Source organism: Pseudopodoces humilis, chromosome 2, assembly GCF_049639895.1.
Source record: "Pseudopodoces humilis isolate 2021_Gansu_Grassland_sample_001 chromosome 2, ASM4963989v1, whole genome shotgun sequence".
In the NCBI taxonomy this organism is placed as follows: Eukaryota; Metazoa; Chordata; class Aves; order Passeriformes; family Paridae; genus Pseudopodoces; species Pseudopodoces humilis.
This window is the reverse complement of record NC_142201.1, coordinates 102506981-102533677: the sequence shown is the minus strand read 5'-3', so window position 1 is coordinate 102533677 and position 26697 is coordinate 102506981. Positions and strand designations below refer to the sequence as shown.

Below are 26697 nucleotides of genomic sequence, written 5' to 3'. Positions count from 1 at the left end.
ATTTAACATACAGTCCATTTTTATTCTGGTTCTTTGGACATGCAGTGGAACAGAGAAGGGCAGCATTGAGATTATAAAATGTTTTAAATTTGGGCCAATAGTGTTTTCTGATCTTTCTTCCCTCTGTACAACATACTAGTCCCCACTCCACATTTCTCCTCCCTCCCAGTTTTCCTTCACATTTGCTGTTTCCTTCTTAAACACCTTAAGAATACCTCACCTTCAAACTCCTGCCTATTACCTTCTTCCTCATGTTCAGCTATTTTCCTTCTGAATTCTCCAATAAAGGTCCTAATAACTATTTAAGCATGTAACCCACAGAAAAGCCCTGAACAATTAGAGCAAGCCCAAAGTTACTTTTGAAATAAAAGTCTTAACAGTAACAAAAGTACTGGTATGCCTACCAGAAACAATATTACTGCTGATGATCTTCCCTCCTAGAGTAGCCAGTGACTTTGGTACTACCGTAATGATGCTACCACTTGTAGTTTTCACATAAGTAGCAGCCTGTGGAGTTCCAGCCATCCGAGCTCCCAGAGAGGGGCTCACCGTTGGCCGTGTATATGTTGCTTGAGTTCCTGTTTTAAAGAGAGAGAGAAAAAAAAGTTCACTGTTGCAACACAACCCTCTACTAATATTTGTGGGAAGATATGTCAAGTTTAGGAAAAAAGTGTCAGATTTATTAAAAAATATCCCAGCCTGCAATCTATTACCACCCTTTAAAATTCTTCTAGTAATTTTTAAATCCACAGAGCCATATTCAAGTATATACTAAATTTAAATTGATGTAACAGTCTTCTGAGTATTTTAACAAATGTTCCACAACTGCCTTATTTTAATTCATGTCTTTGTGCATAACATTGTAATTTTCAATAGATAAGCAGATCCTGCCTATAGGTTTGCCTCTTGCTACTAGATGCCCAGGAGTCAGGCATCTGATGACATGACCAGAACCCATCCCTTCCCCTCAGGAATGATATTTCTCCTATATGACAGATTGCTTATAAAGAGAACCACAATGACTGATTTAAGTAACACCCTTAGGGAAGAATATAATTTACAATTTACAATAATTATGCTATTTTATGGATATAGCATACAGCAGCACAAAATAAACCTCCCAACGTAGTAAAAATGCTGGTTTTTTAGAATGAGTCCTTTTCTGAATGGAAAGAGAACTGAGTCCACAAAAGAAACTTGTTCAAAAATAGTAACAGCTACACAAACACTGAAATTCTATTCTGCTTGTACTGCTGCAGATAGTGCCCTTAATTGCCAAAGATCACAGAGCAAAGCAGCTTGTTTCATCAAGAAAGGTGTGTTCACATCCAAGAGAGCACAATGCAGATTTTACCAACTAAATGAACTGCAAAACTTCTGTTTTTTCTAACGTACTCAAAAATGTATCTGTGGAGTACTTTGAAAGTTATAAACAGAGTATTAACCATTAGTTTATGCTAAGAACATGAGGAAATGGCCTCAAGTTGAACCAAGGAAGGAGCAGGTAGGATATTATGAAAAAATTGCTCATGGGAAGGGTGGTCAGACATAGGAAAAAGCTGCCCAGGAAAGTGGTGGAATCAACATCCCTGGAAGCATTCAAAAGCCATGTGGATGTGGCACTTGAGACAAGGTTTTTAGTGGTTAACACAGTGGTGCTGGGTAAATGGTCGGACTTGATGATCTCAGAGGGCTTTTCCAACTGTAACAATTTTATGGTTCTAATATTCCCAGCCCACACTAAAAAAAAAAAAATCAGGAAATGAAGTTTTCTGAAAACCAAGATAAAGCTACTTTTTAAGTTTTCGTCATGCAAGTTTACAATTAGAATAGTCTGCATTATTATCTACTAGAAACACAAATACAATCACATGCCCAGAAAAACACTGGGAGCTTAAATTTCAATTTACTGGTCTTTTTATAAATTCACTGCAGGACTATGAGCAAGTCACATGTCTTTTGAAGTCAATCTATGAAAAACAGGAATGGTGCTGATCTGTCTGCTTGAGTTAAACCAGTATAAAGCATGTAATATAAGGTACTACAGAAGTGCAAAGTATCTGTATAGGTTGCATGAAAACTTCCTTTAAAACAAACCCATTGGGGAAGGAACAATGGTATTTTTATGTACCAGTTCAAACAGAGGAATAAAAGAGCACTCAGTGCAAAAATCCTGATCTAGAATAAGTAACAACAGGATTGTGAATGTGCTGTTGTGCACACTGTTCAGAAGAGGTAAGTGCTTTTTTTTAAACCCTAAGAAACCATGTTTGATCACCTGTATATCTGGGTTTACCCTCCCTTCCCTTCTCAGAGCCATAACTTACCAGTGGGAGTAGTGACCAGTTTAGTTGTCATGATAGTCCCATTACTGCTAACCACCATAATGGGTGAATTGCTACTGCTGGGCAAGGTCGCTGTAACTGGTTTGGGAAGGATTTTACTGGGCTGCACCTGTTGAGTGATTATTTTAACACCTAGGAAAGGAGAAAGGTCACTGTTAAAATACAGGCACGATAAGTCACTTTCTGAAATGCTTCCTCAGACCAAGGCCTAGTGGGCAAGTAGCCCCACAAGGCTTCAATTCTGAGCCCATGTATTCTTGATCATGAAAAAAATTATTTAATTTTTGAGGGTTTTTTGTTTGTTTGTTTGTTTTGCTTAGTTTTGGTTGGATTTTTTTACTTGTTTTGCAAATACCAAATAATATTCTTTGCCCTTTATGTGCCTGTTTCAGTTCCTAGCTACTTCTACTGTCCATTCCATCACTGATTTGTTGATGTCATTTTTTAATTTTCCTGGTCCATAATACAAAAAACTAGAACTTTCCCAGGAGCCAACAGGTTACAACCAAGACTGAACTGGTTCATATACAATGAACCATCTAGAAGCAAAATAATTAATCAATTCAGCTGGTAAATCCTAACGTGTCATAAGCCTAGACAAACTTCACCAATCTGAATAAATTAAAGAATATTTCTGTACAAGGAGTATTAGTGACTGTAAGGAAGCAACTGTGACACTGATTAGGGAAGGTTACTTTAAATAAACTGCTTTCTTTCCCCGTGATTTACTGGTTATCTTAAAGCCACAAAGAAAATTGGCTTAAGCTATGACCAGAATGAGAAAGAACGAAGGATGAGGGCACTTTAGTACCTGAAGGATCCTGCTCCCTCTCTCCATTTTGTACTGGGGAATGGTACCTCTGTGAAACTCACTTCTCAGTTGCAAACTAGCAGATTCACAACATCTGTTCAAAAGTACATCCAGGAGATGTGCATCTTATGATCTGTTCCATGATGAGGCAAATGCATTGCATTGTGGTGGTCAAATGCCATGGAATACACAACCTGGATGAATCCCATCTAGATGAGGCACTTACATTTGTACACAAGTATTCTAAAAAGAAAAATTTTGTCCACTTGAGATGTGGAGCATCCTCAATGTTTTCTTCTCTCTACACTGACAATAAAAACAGTACAGAGCAAGTACGCTCCAAACTGAAAGAAATTGAAGTCTTTGCATCATCCAGACACAAAACTGGATAAAAAGTAGTCTGCATGAAAACTGACTCACATCTTCCAGAAAGACTGGTATCAGATGGTATTTCCAAAGAAACTTTTAACTAAAAAGCACGGTGAGCCCAAATTCATTGTAGAAGACAAGGAAATGAAGCTCATATTGATACTGTTCAGTGGCTGGAAGCCTTTATGTCTTAATTAGTAGCTACTATTTTTCTTAAGCTATGGTCCTATAATCTAAAAGGTAGTTTTATCAAAGGACAGGAGTAGGGCTGTTTATTTTTTCTTCCATGGTCTGTTTTAATTCTTTGATCTAAATAGTATGATACAAAATAATAATTTTACTGACAGGATTAAAACAAAATACTGATTTCAAATTAATATACATAAAAGTACTTTGCACTTTTATAGCACTTCTTTGAGAACTGGATAACTTTGCAAACTTTATCTCTTACTAGTTCTTGCTGAGAAAAAAACTGTGTGCTACAGCAGAGAAAAGCCAAGAAAGAAAGATTACATGACTTGCCCAAAGTCAGCTGAATGAATCAATGTCATGAGAAGAATCCAGCCTAACTTCCAGATCTAACTGTATTTGTTTTGACAAGCACCTCAAAAGTATGTTTTGATTTCTGGACCAAAGAAAATAATTAAAACATGGAGTAACGCCTTTTTCCAGGTGATATAGTTGAAGAACTCTTGGATCTTCAGAAAACTGGTGTATTTCAGGTTGCCAATGCTACTTTTGAAGTTATTTACATACCTCTCAACCTCTAAGATAAAAACATATATACATGGTCTGTAATATCTGAACTAAACGAGAAGAGTGAAAGAACCAAATTCTTTAATTACCATTACTTGAAAACATTAAAACATCCTTCACTATCTACTTATATTCATGTTTAAAGCCAAATCCCGTACTCAGGAAATGATGCCTTCATGACCACTCCCCCATGCAAATTTGGGACAGAATTCTGCCCTACTTTCCTGAGATGCAGTCAGACCTCATCAATGTGACCCAAGATCAACTCCAACTACCTGATTCCTGTTTGATCTGAATGGTGGGCTTGATGCCAGCTGGCAGCTGAGATTGCTGTGGCTGCTGCTGGGCTACAGAACACGGCACTAGCTGCTGCTGCTGTGGCTGCTGCTGCTGCTGCTGTTGGGCCTGTTGGACTTGGTGCAGCTGCTGTTTGGGAGACTGCTGATGCTGTTTGGGAAACTGTGCTAAGATCTGAGTTGGATTCCCAACCAAACCTTTTGGGGAAGGTAGTCTGGTAGAGGCAACTTTAACTGCTGATGTAGATACACCTGTGAAAGAGTAAAGGGTTTAAGATTCAACAGTGCAATGAGAAAGAAAGATACTATAATTTCTAAAATAATCTTACATTTCAATTATCTTTACTACTGAAAAATGCATTGATATATGTGAGGAAATAAAGCTCCCATGTAGCAGAAGTGCTCTGTTAGGAGACAACAGAGCCTTATATGGATTTTCAATGTGGCACCAGAACAGCAGCTAATGGAAAAACCACAAAACCCAGTTTACTTCTGCACCTTTTGTAAGACAAATAATTCAATAATATTTTCAAAGTCTCATCTTTAAGCTTTAAGACAGCAAAATACCTATAGTGAAAGTATTTAAAATATATATATATAGATATATTTATATTTATAAATATTTATAAGAACCTAGTTTAATGGAAGGTGTTTCTGCCCCTGGCAGTGGGGCTGGAACTAGATCTTTAAGGTCCCTTTCAACCCAAAGCATTCTGTGATTCAACAATTCTAAAATCACAATGACAAAAAGCTGGTAATAGGATGATGTCAAATATCAAACCCACCAACACTGGGAGTATCTGTTAGCAAAAGAGTTGGTTGGCATTTTACAGAAAAATAGAGTAATTGTATGTTATAAAACTGTTATAAAACTGTGGGCAATCTGTTTTGTGCTGTTAGGTTAGGTGACCTTGTAAGTGATTAAAAGAAGTTTGCAGTAAGGTGAAAAGACAAAGCACCCAAATAAATTTTATTACTTATTTCTGTCATTCCCCTACATAGCTGTCACAACATTTACAGCAAAACCTGTCTTTGTATATAATACTAAGTTACACATCCATAAGCACCTAAACAGACAAAGTCCATATTTTATGAAGTAATTTTTTAACTAAATTGTAGTGGAAAACAGAAAGAGATGGCAGTGATAATGACAGAAATCATAATAAAGGTACAGTTCTGCCAATCTAAATAAGCAACCCTTTTCTCACTGCATAATTTAAAATGATTACACCACTTCCCTGGGCAGCTCTTTCCATTCATGAGTTTTAACTTTACATTTGAAGACATTATCAGTTCACGTCACAAAAATTTTCACCATCATCTTCTGCAAAAGCACTGACAGGCTTGGAAAAAAAAAACATTGGAGAGATAGTCCACCTAATGTACTTTAGAATGAAAGTCTCCTCCATGATCAAACCTAACAAAAAAATCAACAGTTCAAACAATATGAAAGCCTGCTCTGAGCCCTTCTGCTCCATAAATTAATATCTGATTATATTAATACAAGCAATGGGAAAGGAAAATACCTCCTCAGCTTGGATATGGCTTCCCAAAGTTTTGTGGAATGGTACGAGAATGGAAAATACAGACCAGGAAAAATTGTGATGTGACACTTGTCATTGTCAGGCAGTTTTTCTTTCAAGTGCTGCTCACTAAGGCTCATTCATTCATTCATTCATTCATAGCTTCCCTTTCAAATGCTAGCTGCTGGCTGTGAAGCTGAAACAGTCAAGCTGGTATACACAGCTGGAATTTGAAATCAGAAACCTGGGAACTTTAATCAGGACCACTCAGGTCTTAATTATAAAAGACTTTAAATCTCACAAGCTGATAAAATACACCAATAAAAATACCTTTCAGAATTTTTATCTGGGCATGTTAATAAGTTGTATTTACATGATGAACTTTGCGTATCTTTGTAAATTGGGCTTTTAGAGATGCAATCACCTTCAAACATTGAAAAGATACATTTTTCTATGCACCACACAAAGTTCTTAAAGCCAGTAATTTTGAGGTTATACTGTTTTAGAGCTAGGTCACACCACCCCACCACATCTTCTTTAAAAAGAGGATCTGCACATTAACTGTTGAAGTACAGAGGAAAACAGTTCAACAAGAACTCTTGTTGAGTCTCTTGGATGAGTTTCATCAAATTTCTTTCACATGTCCTGTGCTTTACTCATATGTAAACAAAAAGTGCATCTCCCCAATGCCATTCTCAACGCAAAGTCCAATTCATCAATGAAAGAGCCTTTATAAGAGAATTGCCATACCTTGTGCTACGGTTGACATAACCACTGATGGTGTGGATGACACTACAGCAGTCACAGCAATAGTATTTGCAGTGCAGGAGGGAGTGGAGCAGCTGCTGCTGCTGCCCACAGAGGACTGGGAAGCAGTGATAACCACAGGCTGCTTTTGAGTAGTTGAGGCAATGACTGATGTTGGAACAAGTTTTGTAACTGCTGCATAGTTGTGGGACTTGGAAAGGATGTTGGGTACAAAAGTTGAGCTTGGAGAGGTGGTTACTATTATGACCTAAAAAAAGAAAACAAACAAGAAGAAATTCATTTGTTCCTTGCATCTATTTAAAAGCGTAGAATTTCAGTAACATGTCAGTCTGCTTATTTAGTTTTAGGGATATATGTTAATTAAGAGCTTTTAAGACGGTCAATATCACATGTGCTCACAAGAAAATGTTTCAGCTATTTTGAAGAAGTGGTGATTAACATTTCCTTAAAATTCAGATTTTTAAATAAAACAATTATTATCCAATTAAAGTAGAATTATCTCATGTCTGAAGGCAAAGAGACAGGAATGAATTTGACTTCATTAAAGTGGGCCATGAAGCTTGAAATCCATTTTAAGATAAACTAAACAGATTTCTAGCAAGTTTTAAGTGCCATTCTTCCAAACCTTGTAAAACTATCAAGAAACAGCAATAAGAGAAAATAGATGATGTTTTTTTTAACAATTACCAAGCACTTGCTGAGGCAGTAATGGGAAATGCTTTTGATCTACAAGGCTGTAAACAATATTTCATCCATGAAAGAAAAATGGTTTAGGTTAGAAGCAATTTCTGCTTTATTTAGTGCTCTCAATAACAAGAAATTCTTTGATTTGTCTGAAAACCATTTGTCTGAAGAGAATAAACACCACCCCAGTGCAAGTTACAACTATGACTCCATGAATCTGATCTGACACAGAAAAACACAGAATTCGAGACAGAATTGAAAGAAGTCTGTCCTTACGCAACTGACCTAGAAAACTAAACATTAATTAAGTATTAAATATGGGGACTGTTTACATAAAGAAATTCCTTTCATTCAACTTATATGTCCCTTCTTGTACTTACATACATACATAAAATAGAAAAAGAAGCACAAAAATATAACATTTTCAGTTTATCCTGTGAGGATATTGAGAAATTATTTTAGTAATGTTGTTGTCCCAACAAAAAATTGGTTATTAAAACCTTGGAAATTTAAACTTATTAATGATTCAATGTAACAAAAGCTGATAGAAAAATAAGGTTCGAAAGGGGCAAAGAAAACCTGTGTCAGCTCACACAGAAAGTCTTATACTGCTAGCCAAGCACTACTGAAACCTTGCCTGATAAAGAAATAATATGATAATGACACCAGAAATAGATTTAAGCAACAAATCAAGCAGCAAGAGATTACGAGCTTATAATTTGTTTAAAGAAAAATGAAAATAAATAAATAAATGGGAAATAACCACATGGATGGAATAAAAGCAGCAAATTTCACCACCATGGCCTGTTCTGCCTCTCTTTTTGCCTCAGTTCTTAGTTTGATGTCTCTGCTGCTCAGATAAACCTTTAAGATCTTGATCTGAGGAAAATCAAACCTCACTACCTTACAAAGCAGGTTGACCACAACTAACCAGTGGACAAGGTTTGCACATTCTGCTGCTTTTCTACTTGACTGCATTCTCCAGTGAGAACATTTTCTCTGCATCAGTCTTATTTTTGCCTTCCTCCTAATCTTGATTTAATCAAAACACCTTTCTCAAATTGCTCTGAGGCTACAAACATGCAGATGTGCTGAACACGACACAGCTTCTTCTAGTATGAGAACTGAAGTAAAAAGATTCTATGATATGCCTGTGGAGTTTTATCCTGTTTCCAAAACTGTCAGTTAACACTAGGAATACTTCCAACTGTCTGAAGTTTAGGGTCAGCTCCATTCCACCCAGGACAAGTAATTTAGGAACACAGTCAAAGGACAACTTGAAATTTAAAAATGCAGATTATAGGTTAGTGTGAATATAAACTATACTACAACAGGGCAAGTTCAGCATCCCAACTAAGTACAGATATGTAGAATGAATCTGGGCATAATTGCAACTCCTGTAGACCACTGCCTTTGCTTAAGTCCAAAATTATCACTAAAAATTTCTTTATTTAATCAAGGAAGGAACAAAGTCTGTAAAGTATTACAGTTCAACAGTGACTGCTATACTATGACTAAGCAGGTTTGTGTCTGTCTATTCTATCTTGTCTTTCAAAATTAACAGAGCACAGCAAAGTTCAGTAATCTTCACGTATAAAGTATATCCAGAAAAGATAAAATTCAGGTAAAAACTGAAGTATTAAAATTCAAATCACAACCACTGTATTTCTGAAATACTATGCTGTCATGTTTGTTGAAATTATCCAGATAATCTCATCATGGGTACTAAAACTGCATACCATGTTTTACAGCAGAGAAACTGCCTGACTTTAAACATACACGCACACATACACAAATCAAGGTGGTAATTTTGTTGGTTTTAATTGTTACAGCAAAATCTAATTCCCAGCATGTCCTGAATTTAGTCCTGTCAGCTCTATTTTGAGATATGTCAAAACTTAATCCCTGAAAAAATAAGGTTACTGTAACTGCCTGAAACTTCACTAGCTAGATGCCTTCCGTGTCCTACACAGATGAGTCTATTACAAGAGAATCCAGAAACTGGAGCTGTGACATTATTAGTTGTTACGACACATCTTCCTCAAACCTACTAAAATACCAGAATAATTCAAAGAGCTGGCAAGCAGAAAAAAATAATTTCATTCATATCTAACAACTTACATTCAAATTGGAAATGTGCTGTTGGATATGAATGAACAAGACTGACTTTTAATTTAAAACTACAAAAGGTGATTTCTCCCACCAAAATCATCCAGTTATGTATTTTGGCATATATAAATCCAACAAAAGAGGGCACTGTGACAAGTTCAGATACAAACACTACTCTGGCTGCCTAACAAAACAGGCACTGATTCTCCTGTAATTGCAGATTAGTAAGACAGTCAAATAATAGAATGCAAAGCGAACTCAAAAATCTCCATGTCAGAACAAGTGGAGAGGCATAACTGCAGGAAAGGTCCTATCAACAGTCCACTCTTCTGAAGGCTTAGCACACTCCATCTTTAACTTCCATGATATATAGCATCACACTAAATACAACCCTACAGATGTTTAAGGCAAAAGAATTCTTCCTGCACAAATTATAACCTTAGTGTGCAACAGGATGGATAGGTCAAGCGCTGCAGTAGCTGCCCTCAGTGAATTTAATTTGATGGTTTATGCTCACTCATGGATTTCTCTCATACACTTATGTATTCAGAGATGAAATTTGATTAAAGACACTGTTAAAGAATGGTGAATCAAATAAAAGCATCTTCCCTGGAGTGGGAAGAGGTCAGAAAGCAAGATCTTTATTGCACATTATTTCAGTTAATCTTACTTGATTTTAAAGTTTCCAAGAATCAAGTCACAGGAACTCTGCTAATCTGAAGGGAGTCACAAAGCAACTAAGAAGACTAGTATGATAAATACCATGCAAAGGTTTGAGCTCAATAGTCAAACTCTCATAGTTGGAAAAAAATGCTTTTTAGTGGCCAGCCTGCCATAAGTCTGCTGATATCAAGGCAAAATTAATTCCACAGAGACCCTACCTCTCCCTGAAATCTGTTGTAATTAATAGCTGTACCAAGAATGAACTTGGTCTAAACCATTCATCTTTTCTTAAATCTTAAGAACAGGAAAATAGACACAACTGAAATACCACCTAAAGAATGGTAATACATTCATGCCATAGATTAGGCACTTAAAAATCTAAGTCCAATACAAAATTTAAACAAGGAAGACCTTTTCTGCACACACCACTGTGGTAAAAGCTAGAAATATTGCTGAAATAATACAACTGATTTTGACCACTATAACACTGTTAATGTAGAATGATAAATGGCACACTAATACTGAATGGAAAATAAAGCCCCCCGGACTTCAACCAGCTCCAAGAATAAGTGTTATAGACCCCAAAAAACCAGTCTCTATATAAAAGGCTTGGCAAGGGAAAGCCCATGCTACCTCTCCTGGAATTCTACTACTGCAAAGAATAATTATAAATAAGGAAAATAGAAATAAGAAAGATTACCTTTGACCAACAGTTGTTACCATCTGAAGGCTGTTCAGTGGCCTATGTGATCCAGTTCTCAGTGGACTAGTGTCCATATCACAAAACCCAACACCACAAATGGTACTAACTGGTAACCTTGTTGGCAGTCTCACCAGACAGGCCAAGAATTGAATGAGCATGGAGACTGAATCCCCTCTCATCCCTAGAAGTGGTCCCTTCAGGTCAGGGTTGAGGCACATTGGTGGGGCAGTCTGGGGGAAGCTTGCACTCCCGCTGCCTGTGCTGTACCTGTTCTGTGGATAAAAAGAGGGCTTCAGTCTCCACGGCTGTCAATCCAGGTCCTTTCACACACAGGTGAACTAAATTCATACACGAGTTTGGTTTTCCCTTTGTTCGTTTTAAAGAGGGATTAACTTATCCCAAGCGCAATCCTTAAAACACAGCTTGTCAGATCACAGAAAGGAAGAGTCAAACATCACATCTTATTCATTGATAAAATCAGAGTAAAGTAACATTTGGCAGCTTCCCCCACATACCTTCTGTGTTGTGGTGTTTGTTGTCTGTGTTGAGGGCTTAGTGAAGGTTATTTTCACAGGCGACATGTGTGGTGGTAAGGAGTTGGCAATGCTCTGCATTATATTACTCATTTTGGGGCTCCCACTTACAGGCACTGTGATAGTTTTAGTGACAGGAGTCACTGCCTTCGGGACTTCTTTCAGGAGAACAGGGGAAGAACTAGAAGAATTTGTTCGCCGTCTTTTGCGGGGCTTTTCATCATCATCTGAGCAGCTGACACCTGGAAAAGAAATACTTTTTCTAAATTATGTTTCCCCTGACTGCAGATCTCAGTGCTTTCTGAAACACTACATCCTTTTTGAGTCTTACACCCTCTTTCAAGTAAGACAAAAAGAAATAAAGTATAAATTTCATCTTATGGTCACAACCAAGCTGTATCACACCTCAGATGCTCTTAGTCCTTGATACGGGCCACACTCACAGTGACATGAATCAGAGCCCAAAACTCCAAGCTACTCAGTTTACTTCTTTCAGTTTGAGTGATTAAAAGAACATAAGAGACAGTACAGGGTTTTCATTATGTCTACAGAAGTTTGACTAGTGAGACTACACACACAAGGGGATTTGGATCATGTCACACATATCTTAGTTTAAAACTTTACAGTACTTAGGTTTTTTTTTGGTGGTGGTTTTGTTCACAGCAACTGGACTATCATAGTTTAACCCCCTATAGTTTCCTTAGACTTCAGCCTTTTCACCTCTTGTCATGTTATATTTATCCTTAACTTAAAGGCAGTACCCTTCTGCCTTTCAGTTCAAGACAACATCTTGAGATATATTTTTTTTTGTACTATATAGTTTAACTGTGAAGGTCAATCCTCACTTCATCAGCTTTTGCCTTCTTTGGTGCATTTTGTGCAACAAATATAAAATGGCACCTAACACACAATCATGAAAAACTAAAGAAGTCCAGGCTCAAAAGAGTTCTTTCTTTCTCACAATCATGTACTGCACACATAGAAAAAAAAAAAAAAATCTGTTGCAATATTCAGCTCAGCAAAGGAAAACAGCATGATTAATGGATCTTAAATCCGTTATGAAACTTGCCAAAGTAGGCTACAGATCCATAAATTACAGAAAGACACAAGTCTAGATTACAGAAAAATACAGGTTAATAACCTTGCAAACCTTACAACTACCTGGTATCACTGAAGGCAGGAAGGCTCTACAGAAGGATCTGAACAAGCTGGATCCATGCACTAAGGTTCAATGAGGCCAAGTGCCTGGTCCTGCCCTTGGATCACAACCACCCCATGCAGAGACAAAGGCTGGGGGCAGAGTGGCTTAAGGGTGGCCCAGCAGGAAAGGACTTGGGAATGCTGGTCAATAGCTGGCTGGATATGAGCCAGATGTGCCCAGGTGAGCAAGGCCAATGACACCTGGCCTGTACCAGCACTGGTGTTGCAGCAGGACCAGGGCAGTGACCATTCCCTATGCTGGGCACTGCTGAAGTACCTCCAATCCTGGGATCACTTCTGGGTACTTCCTGACAAGAGAGACATTGAGGTGCTGGAGCACATCCAGAGAAGGGAACAGAGCTGGGGAAGAGTCTGGAGCATCAGGAGCAGCTGAGGAAGCTGGGGTGGGGGGGCTCAGACTGGAGAAAAGGAGGTTATGGGGGGACATTCTTGCTCTCAACTCTCTGACAGGAGAGTGTAGCCAGATAGGGGCTGTGCTCTTCTCCCAGCTAACAAGTGGCAGGACAAGAAGAAACAGCCTCAAATTGTGCCAGGGGAGATCCAGATTAGACATTAGAAAAAAAAAAAACTTCACTGGAAGAGTAGTCAGGCTTGCCCAGGGAGACGACAGTCTGGAAGTGCTCAGGAGGTATCTGAATGAGACACTTGGGGAAATAGTTTAGAGGTGATTAAGATGTTGCTGGGTTGTAGATGGTTGGACTAGATGATTTTGAAGGTCTCTTCCAACCTTGACAAATCTGCAACCCTGTTATTTATGCATGCCTTGTTAACCTGTGTCAAACAATTTAAAAAGAAAAACAATCAGAGACAAGCTGAACAGATATAATCCTGCCTGTGCAAAAGATGATTGAAAATATTATTCCATGTGCCTGGAGCTTAAAGACAAAGAATATCATCACAGCAAAAAGCAGTCTCACAAAAAAGCAAACTTGGTTGGTAGTCAATCTCTAATTAGGGACAAGATCTAACTATGGCCAATCTCTAATTAAGATTACTAAATATTCTGGCATTCTGAAAGTGAAGATGCAAGAACTAGCATGGACAAGAAACTGCCCAGCACCACAACAGTCAGTTTCTGAAAAATGCTATTCTCTCTCAGGAGGAGCAGAAGCTCATTTGCAGGTACACATCCAAAGGCAGACAGCTGTATCTACACAGACAGGAAACATAACTAGGGAAGAGAAGCAAACTTCTCTTCCAAAAAAAAATGTAGCTTTAGTTGGTTTTAGCAGTACAAGTGAAGTGTGAATCCACAAAACCCAATTTCAAAGCTCTAATAAATAATTTACTTTATGCCCCTGAATAAGCCTCATGGTGATCTCCCTCTATAAAGCAGAGATTTGATTACATAACTTTAAGGTTTATTATGGACAGGCTCCTAAGTATTACTGTAAGTACACTAATCATATTGACCATGTGCAGTAATTTAAAAATCTCAGAATCCATTTAAATCCAAAATCCACATGCAGCTAGCATGTTAGGACACAGTTGTTATTTTGATGGGGCACCAAGAAATAACAAAAAACTTAGTTTGTGGACCTCATACACAAAAAACCCCATCAACTCCCAATCAATCAAGACAAAAGAAAGTAACATTAAACTAGCAGAGCATTATTTTATGTTAAGTACAGCTCATTTCACCTCCTGTTTTCACTGCTGGGGTTTTGCAAGAATATTATTCCTATAATTTCATGTCAGAAATTGTCATACAAAGTATTCCACGGACATTTAGTTAAAGGCAATACAGCTTTGACTGTAACTCACACTTGCTAAGTAAGGAAGCAGTCTTGGAAAGGTTAATGGCTCAATCAGACTGTGACTTGGAAGAGGTTACACCACAGACCAGTGACGAAGTCCTGACTGTAACTCAGATCTCCTGAATCTGCTCCTAAGCAGGTTTGTTAAAATCAGTGTGCCTGATGTGACATACTCTGAAAGAACCACAATTCCTTTAAAAAAAAGTCAATGAAAACAGTAGCAACAAAATGAAGCACATGAAGTAGGGAAAAAATTAAATCTAGGGACAGACAATAAAAATGATCATCCCTGTATCATGTAACTAGACTTATTTGATACTCATTATCATGCAATAATTCAATAAAGTCTACATTAAAATTTTAAGATGTTAAGAACATTTTCCCCTAAATCTTCAAACTAAAGCCAAGTGATTAGTGCATAGATCAGAAAAATTAAAAACCTTAATGCAATGGGTTTCATGGATTGACAGAACCATTAACGATGTTTTTTTTCAAGTAACACTGTATTTATGTACTATGTGACATTTCTGATAGGCTAGAAGCTTACACAGATATATACATATAGCATAAAAATAATATTTTTTAATAAATAACAATTAAATAACTTTGTGGGAAACAGAAAAATGGAAACTCCTACTGACACTGAAGGCTTTGATTTACAGATGTGTGTTTGTACGTGATCTATCAGTTTATTGGCTGGAAGACAGACGCAGTGCAGCAAAATTAGGCAAAGGTAATAGGTTATTAAGTAGAAACAAGTTTTGTGTTAACTGTCTATTGGACCAAAATGTTATATATTGCTATGTGAGGAAGAAACCCATTACTACCTTGAGCTATGGCTGACTTGTTGCTTCTCTCCAAATCTCACACCTTTGAGACTGATATCTCATCTGCCTTATTTGAGCAATAAATCATCTTAAATAGCACGGTGGTCCCATCCCTCATTATTTTCATCTTGACAATGTGGTGTCTCTGTGAGGTCGAACGCCAGGAATCACAAGTCAAGAAAGCCCCAGTGGATACTATCCTGGGAATAAAGCTTTATTCTGAAAGGAAGACTGCAACACACACTGAAGAAAGGCTGAAAGGAAGCCTACACAGTCTCTTGCTGGACAAGGGTGGAAGGAGTGCTCATTTTCATCATCTGACAAGATGTCAGGTGAGGACTGGGGAACTTAGGATGGGTCACGAAATTTCAAAGCAAAAGAAGGATGTTTATTATAAATAAAAAAAATTTATAAGAAGTAATTATGCTACAACAACTTAACAAGAGTTAAGAGACTTCCTCATTTTTCTCAAGCCATGGAATTGGCTTGATATGGACCTCGAGTCAGCCTTTAAAAAGTTTCTCTGGAATGCTGTAGGAGATGGCTACCTCCACTGGTTTTTTCGTACTTTTTGATAATTAAGATCATTAACGAGCAATCGACACAGGCTGTGAACCCCGTAAATCTACCTGTATCACAGCAGCAGCCATCTTTACGTCCCACTGCTGGGAGGTAAAGATAGCATTCCTGGCTATGCCACCCTTAGAGAGAGGGGGGAGAGTAAGAGATAAGAAAAAAAGGAGATATCCGATGCTTTTAAATCGATTGTGGACATACAGGAGCAAGATATTAACTCTACCTTTGAAGAGAAGCCAGATTTAGATTGGTTTCCACCCAATCCAGGGGGGCATGGGGGAGCACTGGAGCATGCACAGAGTCCAGAGGCACCCCCATGGCAGAGCTGCTGCACAAGAAGCTCCAAGGCCACACTGGACAAATAGCCACAATTACAGGAACAGTTGGGCAGAGCCATGGTGGCTCAGGCAGGTTCAAAGGGAGACAAAATAGCCAAAAAAATTGCTAACTACAAACCTAGTTTGCAATTCATTACTGTAATTAAAGGTTGATAAAGAAGCTGCAATGGTTGCCGCTGCTCTCCACTTAACATTGCCTGTTTTTGTAAAATTGTTCCTTTTCCCTCTGTCTGCAAACAATGAGAGATAAGACTATATTGAGAGAAAGAAATGCATTTCTTAAAGTTAACTTTGTGGGTTCTTTTCCTCCCCATTTTTCCCCTCTGTGAGTGTTTGTGTGGGATGGTGATGAACCTTCTACAGATAACTGCAGCAGTGGCGCAGCGGGGCCACTCTGCCCCTCTGCTCCCTCTCCAAGAAGAAGCACCAAGATAGTATCCAGTTTGTTAAAAAGTCATGATTGTTTTCTTAGAATGTATTTATATACCCTTTTAGAATTAATTTTGTGTTTTTAAGTAATTATGACTTCTTGTGGTTTTACAGTTTTACTGGAGAAATTACTGTGACCCCTTAGAAAATTCAAAAAAACCCTCTTTAGAAATGTTTAGAGTAAACATTAACAGAAATAAAAAATTACCTTGAAGTAATTAGTTTTAAAACCTAATGTCAAAATATTGATTTACAGCTACTGATAAAACAACCTTCTCATTAATGCTATCTACAGAAGACATGCATGGTTTAAAAAATAATTAGCCAGGAAAATTTCATTGTACAAGAAGACAAAGTTAAGTTAACCATATATTACCTGTTTGCTTGTTTTTTCCACAATTTTAATAAGGTAATTGTGAATCTTTTTGCTATAAAAACATGTGACAGCATATATATCTATCTGGACTTCAGATTTTAATTAAAAATTGAACTTGATGTTTCTGCAAAGTGCTACAAAAGCTGAATGACAATTTGCCAAACCCTGCATTGTTGTGGTTTTTCTTTAGTAAAACTGTACTTTAAAAGTCCTAATAAACTTAAGCCTTTAAGAATTTTAAGAAAAATTTAAGAATTAAATTCAGAATTTAAGAAAAATTCCTACTGAGAATGAGTATTTTCAATAATATCTGAAGTTACTATGAGTTCTTCTCAAGGCCAAATTACCTAAAATCATAATGTATTTGTCACATCTTTAAATATATGTTGCTGCTACGTTATATTCAGAAGTTACATACCAAACTTTCAGTTGCCTTTTTTGTAATAATAAGAGTCCAAATTAGTTATGTTTTCATTTGATACAAATTAAGTGTTGATAGACTTAAGCAAAGTTAAGTATCAATATGTTTAGGTCTGAGTAATGTTTAAGATTTCTGTCAAATTTCATTCATATTAAATTAGGTGTTTAATCTAAATTGTCTCAAGCTTTGTTAAAGGATGCTTATTTAAACTGTGGAGTATAGTTGTTTTCTTTTAGAGACAAGATGATTATGACTGAGATAGTTGTGATGAAACACTGATAAACAACTGCTTGCAGATGGAAAAATATACAGTCTGTTACACCCTTGATTTCATTGAAGGTTCTACTATTTGTAACAATCTCTGCTGTTTTTGTCCCCTATAGATAGCTCAGAAAAGTGACTGATGGTTCTATATTGTGACAGTTATTAATCGTAAGCTGTTTTAGTGTTTTGCTTTGTTCACCTTACTGTCATAAATACATGAAGATCTAGAGAAGTGTTATCTCAACTTCTTAAGACTGTTGTCACTGATACATTGATTACATGATGTGAATTCACTAATTTTTATAGGTATTATTCATAAGGTATTATTACTGTATTTCTAGCCAGCTTTTCATATGCTTTACAATTTTTGTGTAATTACCTTTAAGACACGTGTCATTTGAGATCTTTTTGTTTTCTAACTGCAGATGCATCTCCTTGAACAAGTTATACAGCTGTTCCTGTACTGGGTTTTCTTGCTCTTTAACTCCTTCCCTTGTTTAAGAAGGCTTGCTATTGCTTGATCCAGTGTAGCTTTATTGGTTTTTAGTGCTTCCAGAATTCCAGGAAAATGCATTGTTGATGAAAGTCAGCTACCATGAGAGAAACTTCAGATTAAACCAACTGCTAGATAGTTCTATTGGTCTGTTGCCTAAGATTTCTAATAATTTGCTTTACACAAATGCACTACAACTGTTTGCTGTGCTTTAAGCATCTCATAGCTGCTATTATTAAGAACCTTGTTTTGAAAATAAGTTAAGAAACATCCTTCCAGTTTAAGGCGTAGGCCAAGGCCAGGCCTTAACTTTACCTGGATGGAATGCTTGCCAACAATTCCGATATTTTCTGCATCAAATCAATATTCGAGTCACTTCTGACTTGGCAATTTGACCCTATTAATATGACAGCTGGATCAATTTTGAAGTGGGCTTGGAGAATCATTTCTGGAGGTGGTTATCCAATCCTTCACTGATTTGAGGTTCATCAGCTGTTAGCAGACTCTGAGATACTGGTATAGTATTTTAGTGGCTAATAGTCATTAAATCTCATGTGTGTTATTAATCATGTTTATTATCTAATTAATTTCTAACTACTGCAAGTTTTCATTCATTATGTGTATAGTTTTGTGTTGATATTCATGTGCATGATAAAAGAAGTACATCCCACTTTTAAAAGCAAAAGGAATCAATGCCCTAAGAACATTCAATTAATGTAGTATATAAATTAGAAATTTGGAACACAATTCATTTTGAATAATGAAATATTTACACAAAAAATTTAGGAAAGTTCATAAAATCTGAATTCACAATTAAGTGTACCACAGTTAAACCTAAATGATTCATTAACTTAAAGAAGAGATATACCTGTGTTTTACAAGCAGGTTCAAGAGCCACCTATTCATCTGACCAGACACTGACCACCTCTGAAAACATGAGACCCAGTGAACAGAGAAGTCACCATACAATCTTTTTAGTCAAAACAAGACCAGAAGTAAGACAGGTAAGATAGAGTTATGTCTGAAAACTACACAGACAGTTTGCCAACAGGAGTTTTACGTTATCATCATAATGTTGTGTCTCTACTACTTTTCTTCAGTTATTCCCTGTTTCAGGATTTGAAAGAACATTCAGTGATGTTAAGGATCAGCGTTTTCAGCTGATAGACTTTTGCCTGCTTAAACAGCACATCTGGAGTGTCAATCATTTGGACCTTAAAATAAGAGTCATCTTTTCATTTCCCTGGAGGACACTGGACATTATTCTTGTTCCATTTGTAAAGCTGTGAACCTTGGGTTTTATATCAATGTAAAGGGTATAAAAAACAGGAATATTGTAAAGCTTTTTTAGGAAAAGCGTGGTATTAGCCCTTGCCTTCCTATTCTTGAAGAAGAATATAAGAAGGAATTTGCAAAAGAATCTGAAGATGTCCTATTTTTTTAAAAAATTGAATGTGCACAGAATAACTTTGTATCTTATCCTTGGTTAGTCCATGAATAAGATTGGGAAGAAACAAAAAAAAAGAATATGCTGAAAAATTTGTTTGAAAATGAGAAATTTGAGAAAAGAACCTTTTACCAAAAGATAACCTTAGAGAAATATGGAGTTCAATCAACTGTTAAGCTTAAATTTTTCTTTGTTTGTCTTTAGTAGTGTAGCCAGTCTAGAACCAATGTTTGAGTGACTTTAGCTAATGCTTCAGGTTTAGACACCTTATGCTTATCCACTACTGCTCCAGTAAGTACATGAGAATGGTAGACGCCTTATCTTCCACTGAACTTCAGGAATTAGAGCTCCTTGGTTCTGTAAAGGTAATTTTTTAGTGCAGAGAGAGGGGAGATGTGGGAAACAGAAAAATGGAAACTCCTACTGACACTGAAGGCTTTGATTTACAGGTGTGTTTGTACGTGATCTATCAGTTTATTGCCTGAAAGACAGACGCAGTGCAGCAAAATTAGGCAAAGGTAATAGGTTATTATTAATTAGAAACAAGTTTTTTGTTAACTGTCTATTGGACCAAAATGTTATATACTGCTATGTGAGGAAGAAACCCATTACTACCTTGAGCTATGGCTGGCTTGTTGCTTCTCTCCAAATCTCACACCTTTGAGACTGATATCTCATCTGGCTTATTTGAGCAATAAATCATCTTAAATAGCATGGTGGTCCCATCCCTCATTATTTTCATCTCAATGTAACTTTTAAAATATTAAAGGTATACGGAGCAATCATAAAAATAGAATTTATCTACTTCACTATTAATCTTTACTTTTTGTTTTGACAGAATCAAGTAAGAACTGAAGGAAATATTTTAACAGTAAAATGAAATTACCCACGATGAGGGCATATATATGAGAACATAATCTGCTTTTAGAACTAGCTGACTTATTATCCAAAGATGGGGACACATACATGGGGACACTCAAGAAACAAGACTTTTTTTAGGTTCTATGTCCTGGATTTCCAGATTTAAATACCTGAAGATGGCTCTCTGGCAGGAATTAATATGAAGTTTTCACAGGGGAAACCTTTTTCTGCTGAGGAACACAAGCCTCACTAAGACTGACTTCCAGGTAATTCTCAAAATGGCCAGACATAGTATGTAAGCACAAACCCTTGCCAAATGGCAAAAATTAAAAAAAGTTCTATGTCAACTGTGAAAGAGGAAAAGCTGGACTTTTTCTAATTTCAGTAAGTGACTACTATGCATTAGTTCTCAATAAGATGGATCAGAAATTCACTGGTATACAGAAATTTCTATATTTAATAATCAAAATATTTTTCTTTTGTTGTTCTTGTAGCTTTAGTGCTCTTTGCAGCACTTTGCAGTAGTGGATTAATCCTAAACACTATTTATCTGAAAAAGGGAAGCAATAAATTCATTCTCTAAAATAAATGAAGGCACAAAGGCCTTAAAATGACTTGCCCAATGTTGGAGTGTTTAACTCGGTCTGTGCTTCAGCCACGCTGTCCCTTTCTTTCTCTTTTGTTAATCAGTTGCTAGTATCACTTACTTTTGATGTAAACAGTACTTCCACTTGGCAAGACGACTACATTGGAGGCTGGACTGGCAGGTCTGGGGGACTTCACTGTTGCTACACTGCCACTTGGAACAGGGGTAGATGTTGGGGTTGAAGTGGTACTTGTGTAGGAATAGCAAACCACCACTGAAGAGGAGAAAAGACACCTTCCATATAACTGAAGTGCAGAAACCCATTATTCTATCACTAGTTTTACAACTGAAATGGAAGCCAAAGACTTACTGGGTCATTATCTGTGCATTTGCCTCTGCATTGCTGTTACTGCGGAATACTCCCCAGTTTAAGCTAAGCATGGCCATGGAATTAATGGTCTTCAAAGACGACACAAAAATCTAAACTCCCATCCCCAAAAATCTGTGCTGCCAATGTGAGATTTTTTTGTATTAATCTTTGTTTTACTTTATAACTTGTTATTATGTTTAATTTTAGTATTAATTCAGTATGTCGATGTTTTTGCTTTTCTGTCAGTGATCACATCTAGACTAGTTACTGATAGAGAAGTGTTACTGCCTCAACAGTAACATCAGTTGAAAAAAACAAAATATTCCTTCAGTAGTGAAGAACTGATTGTGCTAATCAGATTTTTTAAACCACTGCTTTTAAGTAATAGCACAGTGATACAGTATTTCTCACAAAACCTTGAAACAGCTTGTTTCAAGTGTTACACGTTCTCCAGTTGTATGAAGCCTAATTCAAGACTGCTCAGCCAAGCTAGTTGGAATATGTAGAACCATTATTTAAAAATCATAGGGAAAGCAGAAAGCAACCTTTTTAGTTGTTACCATAGCACATTTAATATGAAAGAAAAAACACAAAGCAGTATGTTCTTGACTTTCACCAAAACCTATTTGCATTCTTAAAACAAAACATTCTGAAACAAATTTCATCACTTACAGAACTTAACAAAATCTAGCTATTAGTCCAAGTTTCTAAAGTTACCAAGCTGAAGAAGTAATCAGTGAATGTTATTTCCTGACAAACGGAGTTGTTTTTATATTTCAGATGCTAGAGTGTCAGTAACACAAAGCAGTCAGATTAATGCTGCAAATACCACAAAGGTATCTTCAAAAAAAGGGGTATTTTACATTTCTGTGAATAATGTTTGATAAGAAAGATTGGGATTCTTTTTCATAGCTTCATAGAATGGTTTGGGGTGGAAGGAACTTTAAAGCTCACCCCCTGCTATCAGCAGAGACACCTTCCACTAGACTGGGTTGCTCCAAGCCCCATCCAACCTGGCCTCAAAAAAAATCTTTAACACTTTAAAATATTTAATATTAATTTCATATTTAGCATTTTAAATCTAAGACACGAATTTCTACTGTGACATTGTTTTTACATTCCCATAGATTGCAGCAGAATCCCATCTTTCTCTCACCTTCTTTGTTTCCAGTTTCTGCAGGAACTGGAAGAGACACATTGTGCTGAATGGCTGCATTGGCAACAGCGTTTGCAGTAACAGTAAAAGCTGTTTGTGGAACAAGTCGTGGCATCAGTGGTACCAGTCGACGACCTTCTATGGACCACTCGGAAGAGCTGTTTGGTCCAGACATACTAAACAGAAATGAATGTTCTGTAAGTATTTTGACGAGTTTCCAAATACTCAGTATCTTAAGTACATTTTTTTCCCCCAATAGTGCAAGTTTAAGATACACTAGAGCACTAATACTCAACTTTATTTCATGAAAGCCCTTGCATTTTTGTCACCTGATATAAAAAACCTCCCATTTTAAATTGTAGAGTTGATTTTTTTATATTTTATTTTACAGAGCTGTTCAAGGGCCAGAAGTGTGTAAACACCATACTCAAACCTCCCACATTAAGTTAGCTACTATTCAGGTATAGTTGGTATACTCTCTACTTCTAGATTACAAAAATACCAAGAAACCAAACAGATATCATAAAAGACTATTGAAATGGATTTTCAGCTTCTAAGGCAAATTTTGTTTTGCCTGAACAGAAGAGTTTCTAATGCTTATTAAAGTAGTCCCAAACAAGGTGACAGAACATGAGATTATTTAAACACACCCTAAGCATCTTTCTAAACAGCAAGCAGTCTTTGCTCTAATTTGCTCTTAACCTTAGTATTTACACCCACACTAAAATGTTTCATAAAAACACTGTTCTTATCTAGATGGAGAAATATTTTTGACTGTTTTACATGAGTCATTTGTCAAATCAGCAAAACCAAAATGGCAAATTATTTTCCAATGTTGCAATGTTTTTAAGCAAATCAACCCATTTAATGTATTAATATATTCTAAAAAATAACTTCTCACATGAAATATTTCAAGCAAGTTGCAGCAAGAACTACTAAGAAGTAGTTTGTAAAATGCAGAGTATCTGCTCTCTTGTTAAATCTTGATATGCTCCAGCATTCCTCATACACATGCTTATCATATAAAGAGAGCTACAAAAGCTGAGGTAAAAATACATTTTAAAAACAAAAAATAAAGGATACAAAAACTAGCAAAGTAGGCTTTCCCAAGGAGTTAAGAATGTAATACGTTTAATTGGTATAACAACATAATTATTTAAGACAAATACTATACTACCAACCATCACTCATAAGGAATCAGCACAGAAAAAATAAAGAAAAGCAGTGCTACAAAATTGCACCTTGTCTGGATTATAATATTGCATTGAAGTGCAACACCTCAGGACATATTCTGCAAAATGCCAAGATCAAAAGTCCTACTTAAAAGGAAAAGTTGATTCAGGAGAAGAATCCTGATTTGACAACTATATGCTTTTCATTATCTCCCCCCATTTCTTTAAAAAGGTGTAAGGAAGTTGGTGGGTTTAGTTTGGCAAACAGCATATTTCTTAATCTTTAAACTTGAAAATGAAAACTTAGAAGTCCTTCTACAGCACTAAACCAGTATTCTGATTTTGACTAGACTTGGATCAAACAATTGCTAACTCCTAGTGTCCTGCTCTTCATATTATTTCCCTTCTTTCCTCCTTACAACACCTAAGCTACAACAGTCAAAAAAAATCAACAGTTGTAACACAGGAAAAAAACACAGACACTTACAATGCAGCTCTGTTTAAAGACAGTCCTTAACAGTAAGACTATTAAGTAATTATCAAAGATACATATCTTTGATACATATCAATCACTTGATATATTGCTCCTTCACTTCTCAAAATCATGTGGAGCTTGTGAAAGCAAATGCAAGAAGCCAGCCCAGCTGATGCCAGCACGGCAGCTGCGTCACAGAGAGTGGTGGACACTGATGCCATCAGCTTGCTGCAGATTTTTCTACTCTCACCATTTTTTCCTTTCTATGCTGATATGCTGTTTTCCACTAATTTACTACCCCTTTCCCTCTCTGTCTTTCCTATGTAGTTTTCTCTTTCCTCTTAATACAGTCTTTCAAAACAAATTAAAATAAAATTAAAAGCAAAACAAACAAATGAACAAACAAAAGCAAACATGTTCATCCTACCTATTCTCTCCATTCTCTGTTTATTCTGGTCTATCTTACGGAAAGGTCTCCATGCCAAAAAACTTTTTCTTACATTGTACTTGTACAGTGAATGGGATGTCCTTGGATCTAAAATGTAACAGTACTAAGTAACTGTTTCTAGGTCCCTGTAGATCTGATACAGAAATTCCTTCATACATACAGCGTTTTAACTACTGGTTCTTTAAACCACCACCAGTCTTCAAAACCCTGCCATTCAGTTAAGGTGTAATGGATTTCCCAAAAGGTACTTCTGGAAATCAGTGACAAAATGATGTGGAACTTACTTGTGTGCAATCGTTGTTAATCGTTCATCATTTACTGCTCTCCGAACTTCAGCACGATGTCGCTCTGTTGAAATACTATTGAAAAAACAATAAGACAATATATTTTATTCAGATGAAGACATGAACATTAATCTAAAAATTCCAGCTAAAATTAAACTTATGAATAATCTGTCTAAGAGAAGAAAGGGAACAGGACTTTACATTTAAGAGATTGTCACTTAACCCTTGCTATCACAATGAGAATTAATTGTATTACTGCTCAAAAATATTACTGAAGAATGAAAAGAATATTACTGTTCAAAGGTATCCTTGAAAAACAGCCAGAATCCAACCTCCTAATGAGAACAATACATTTAAAGGATATGGCAGAAAAATTCATACAGGACATGCAGCATTCCTTCTTGAGGCACCTTGGGCTCAAAGATCTTAGAGTTCTAACTTGATGAAAACACAAGCCAGTGTACATTCATTACCTGGCTGTAACCCTTTTAACACTCAATATCTCATAAAGCACCAACAAAACAGTAAGGCTTATACCACTGAAGAATGGTTGTTTTCCCTACTAAAACTCCAAGGAGAACAGGAATGAAACCTTGGCAACATGGAAAATTACTTCTCCAAATTCAGATTTACATTGTGATCCCGGTAAAAGAAAAAGCATGTAACACCTTAAAACAAAACATGTGACAGTTCTTAGTTTAAAAAGATCAGGGTTACCTAAGCACTTTAGAGAGTTCTCCAAGAAGATCCTTCTTCTCTTTTGTAAGGTCTCCCTGTGCACGTAAGGCACTGATGACACCTGCATAGGCTTCCAGTTCTGAAGAATTAGAGCGAATAATATTTCTATTTAATGCTCACAGCAAAGGGGGAAAAAATGTTGCTTTCCATATTACTGACAGTATTTTAATAATTTTCAAAATCATTAAGAAGAACCTGTCTTTCAATTATTTAGTGCTTTTTCAAAAGAGATTGATTATTTGGAACTCTCTCAGTTAATTACTCTGCAGTTTAAAAAATTTCTATGAAACAACTGTCTCATCACAGAGGATTATCTAGTTTATAAACCCAAAGTAATGTGTCAAGCTCTCTCTGACAATTCAGGCAAAAAGCTTGAATAAACTGTTTGGAGAGTAGTACAAAATTTTCTTAACACATATTATTAAGTGTTCTAAGGAAAAGCTTGGCTTGGAGAAGAAATACACTATCAAAAGACTGGTTTGTTTGGAATGCCTTTCCTTAATTTGCACAGAGAACATCAGTTCTATTTTGTTAAATATGATCGCCACAACCTTTTATGCCTATTTACTTGATATGGTACAACTTCTTGAATCGGAAAGAAATGCAACACACTGAATTAAACCTACTCAACATAAAAGAAAACAATCCGGCTACTCTTAAACATAGAGCTACCCCAAAGACTAACAAAAATGCAACTCTGATTTACCAGAAACGTATAATTTCACGTGACTGTGATGTCACGCCATCAGCACTTAAGAAAAATGGAACGGCAAAAGGCTACTGATGTTTTTGAATTTTGTCCTACTAAACAGGGTGAAGATACAACTAATGCAAATAACAAAGCCTGCTAATTTGGCAAAGAATGACTTGCTATTCTCAGCTTTGCACAGTTTAGGGA

The 26697-nt window shown here is 36.5% G+C and overlaps 1 protein-coding gene across 14 annotated transcripts in view; it reads right to left on the bottom strand.

Annotated features, from left to right (window-relative positions):
• EMSY (EMSY transcriptional repressor, BRCA2 interacting) overlaps window positions 1-26697 on the bottom strand; it is a 46633-nt gene that overhangs the window by 16026 nt on the left and 3910 nt on the right. For 8 of the 14 annotated variants that reach the window (XM_088051236.1, XM_088051229.1, XM_088051227.1 and 5 more), the window contains exons 3-11: window positions 25779-25878; window positions 25062-25136; window positions 22683-22858; window positions 21278-21430; window positions 11543-11802; window positions 6851-7115; window positions 4557-4829; window positions 2328-2477; window positions 405-578 (exon numbers count right to left, since the gene is read on the bottom strand). In XM_088051236.1, coding sequence (XP_087907362.1) covers window positions 405-578; window positions 2328-2477; window positions 4557-4829; window positions 6851-7115; window positions 11543-11802; window positions 21278-21430; window positions 22683-22858; window positions 25062-25136; window positions 25779-25878 — 1626 coding nt within the window. Of the gene's footprint in view, window positions 1-404; window positions 579-2327; window positions 2478-4556; window positions 4830-6850; window positions 7116-11158; window positions 11300-11542; window positions 11803-21277; window positions 21431-22682; window positions 22859-25061; window positions 25137-25778; window positions 25879-26697 lie in introns of all 14 variants that reach the window. The other 6 variants (XM_088051235.1, XM_088051237.1, XM_088051241.1 and 3 more) reach the window with 5 other exon arrangements.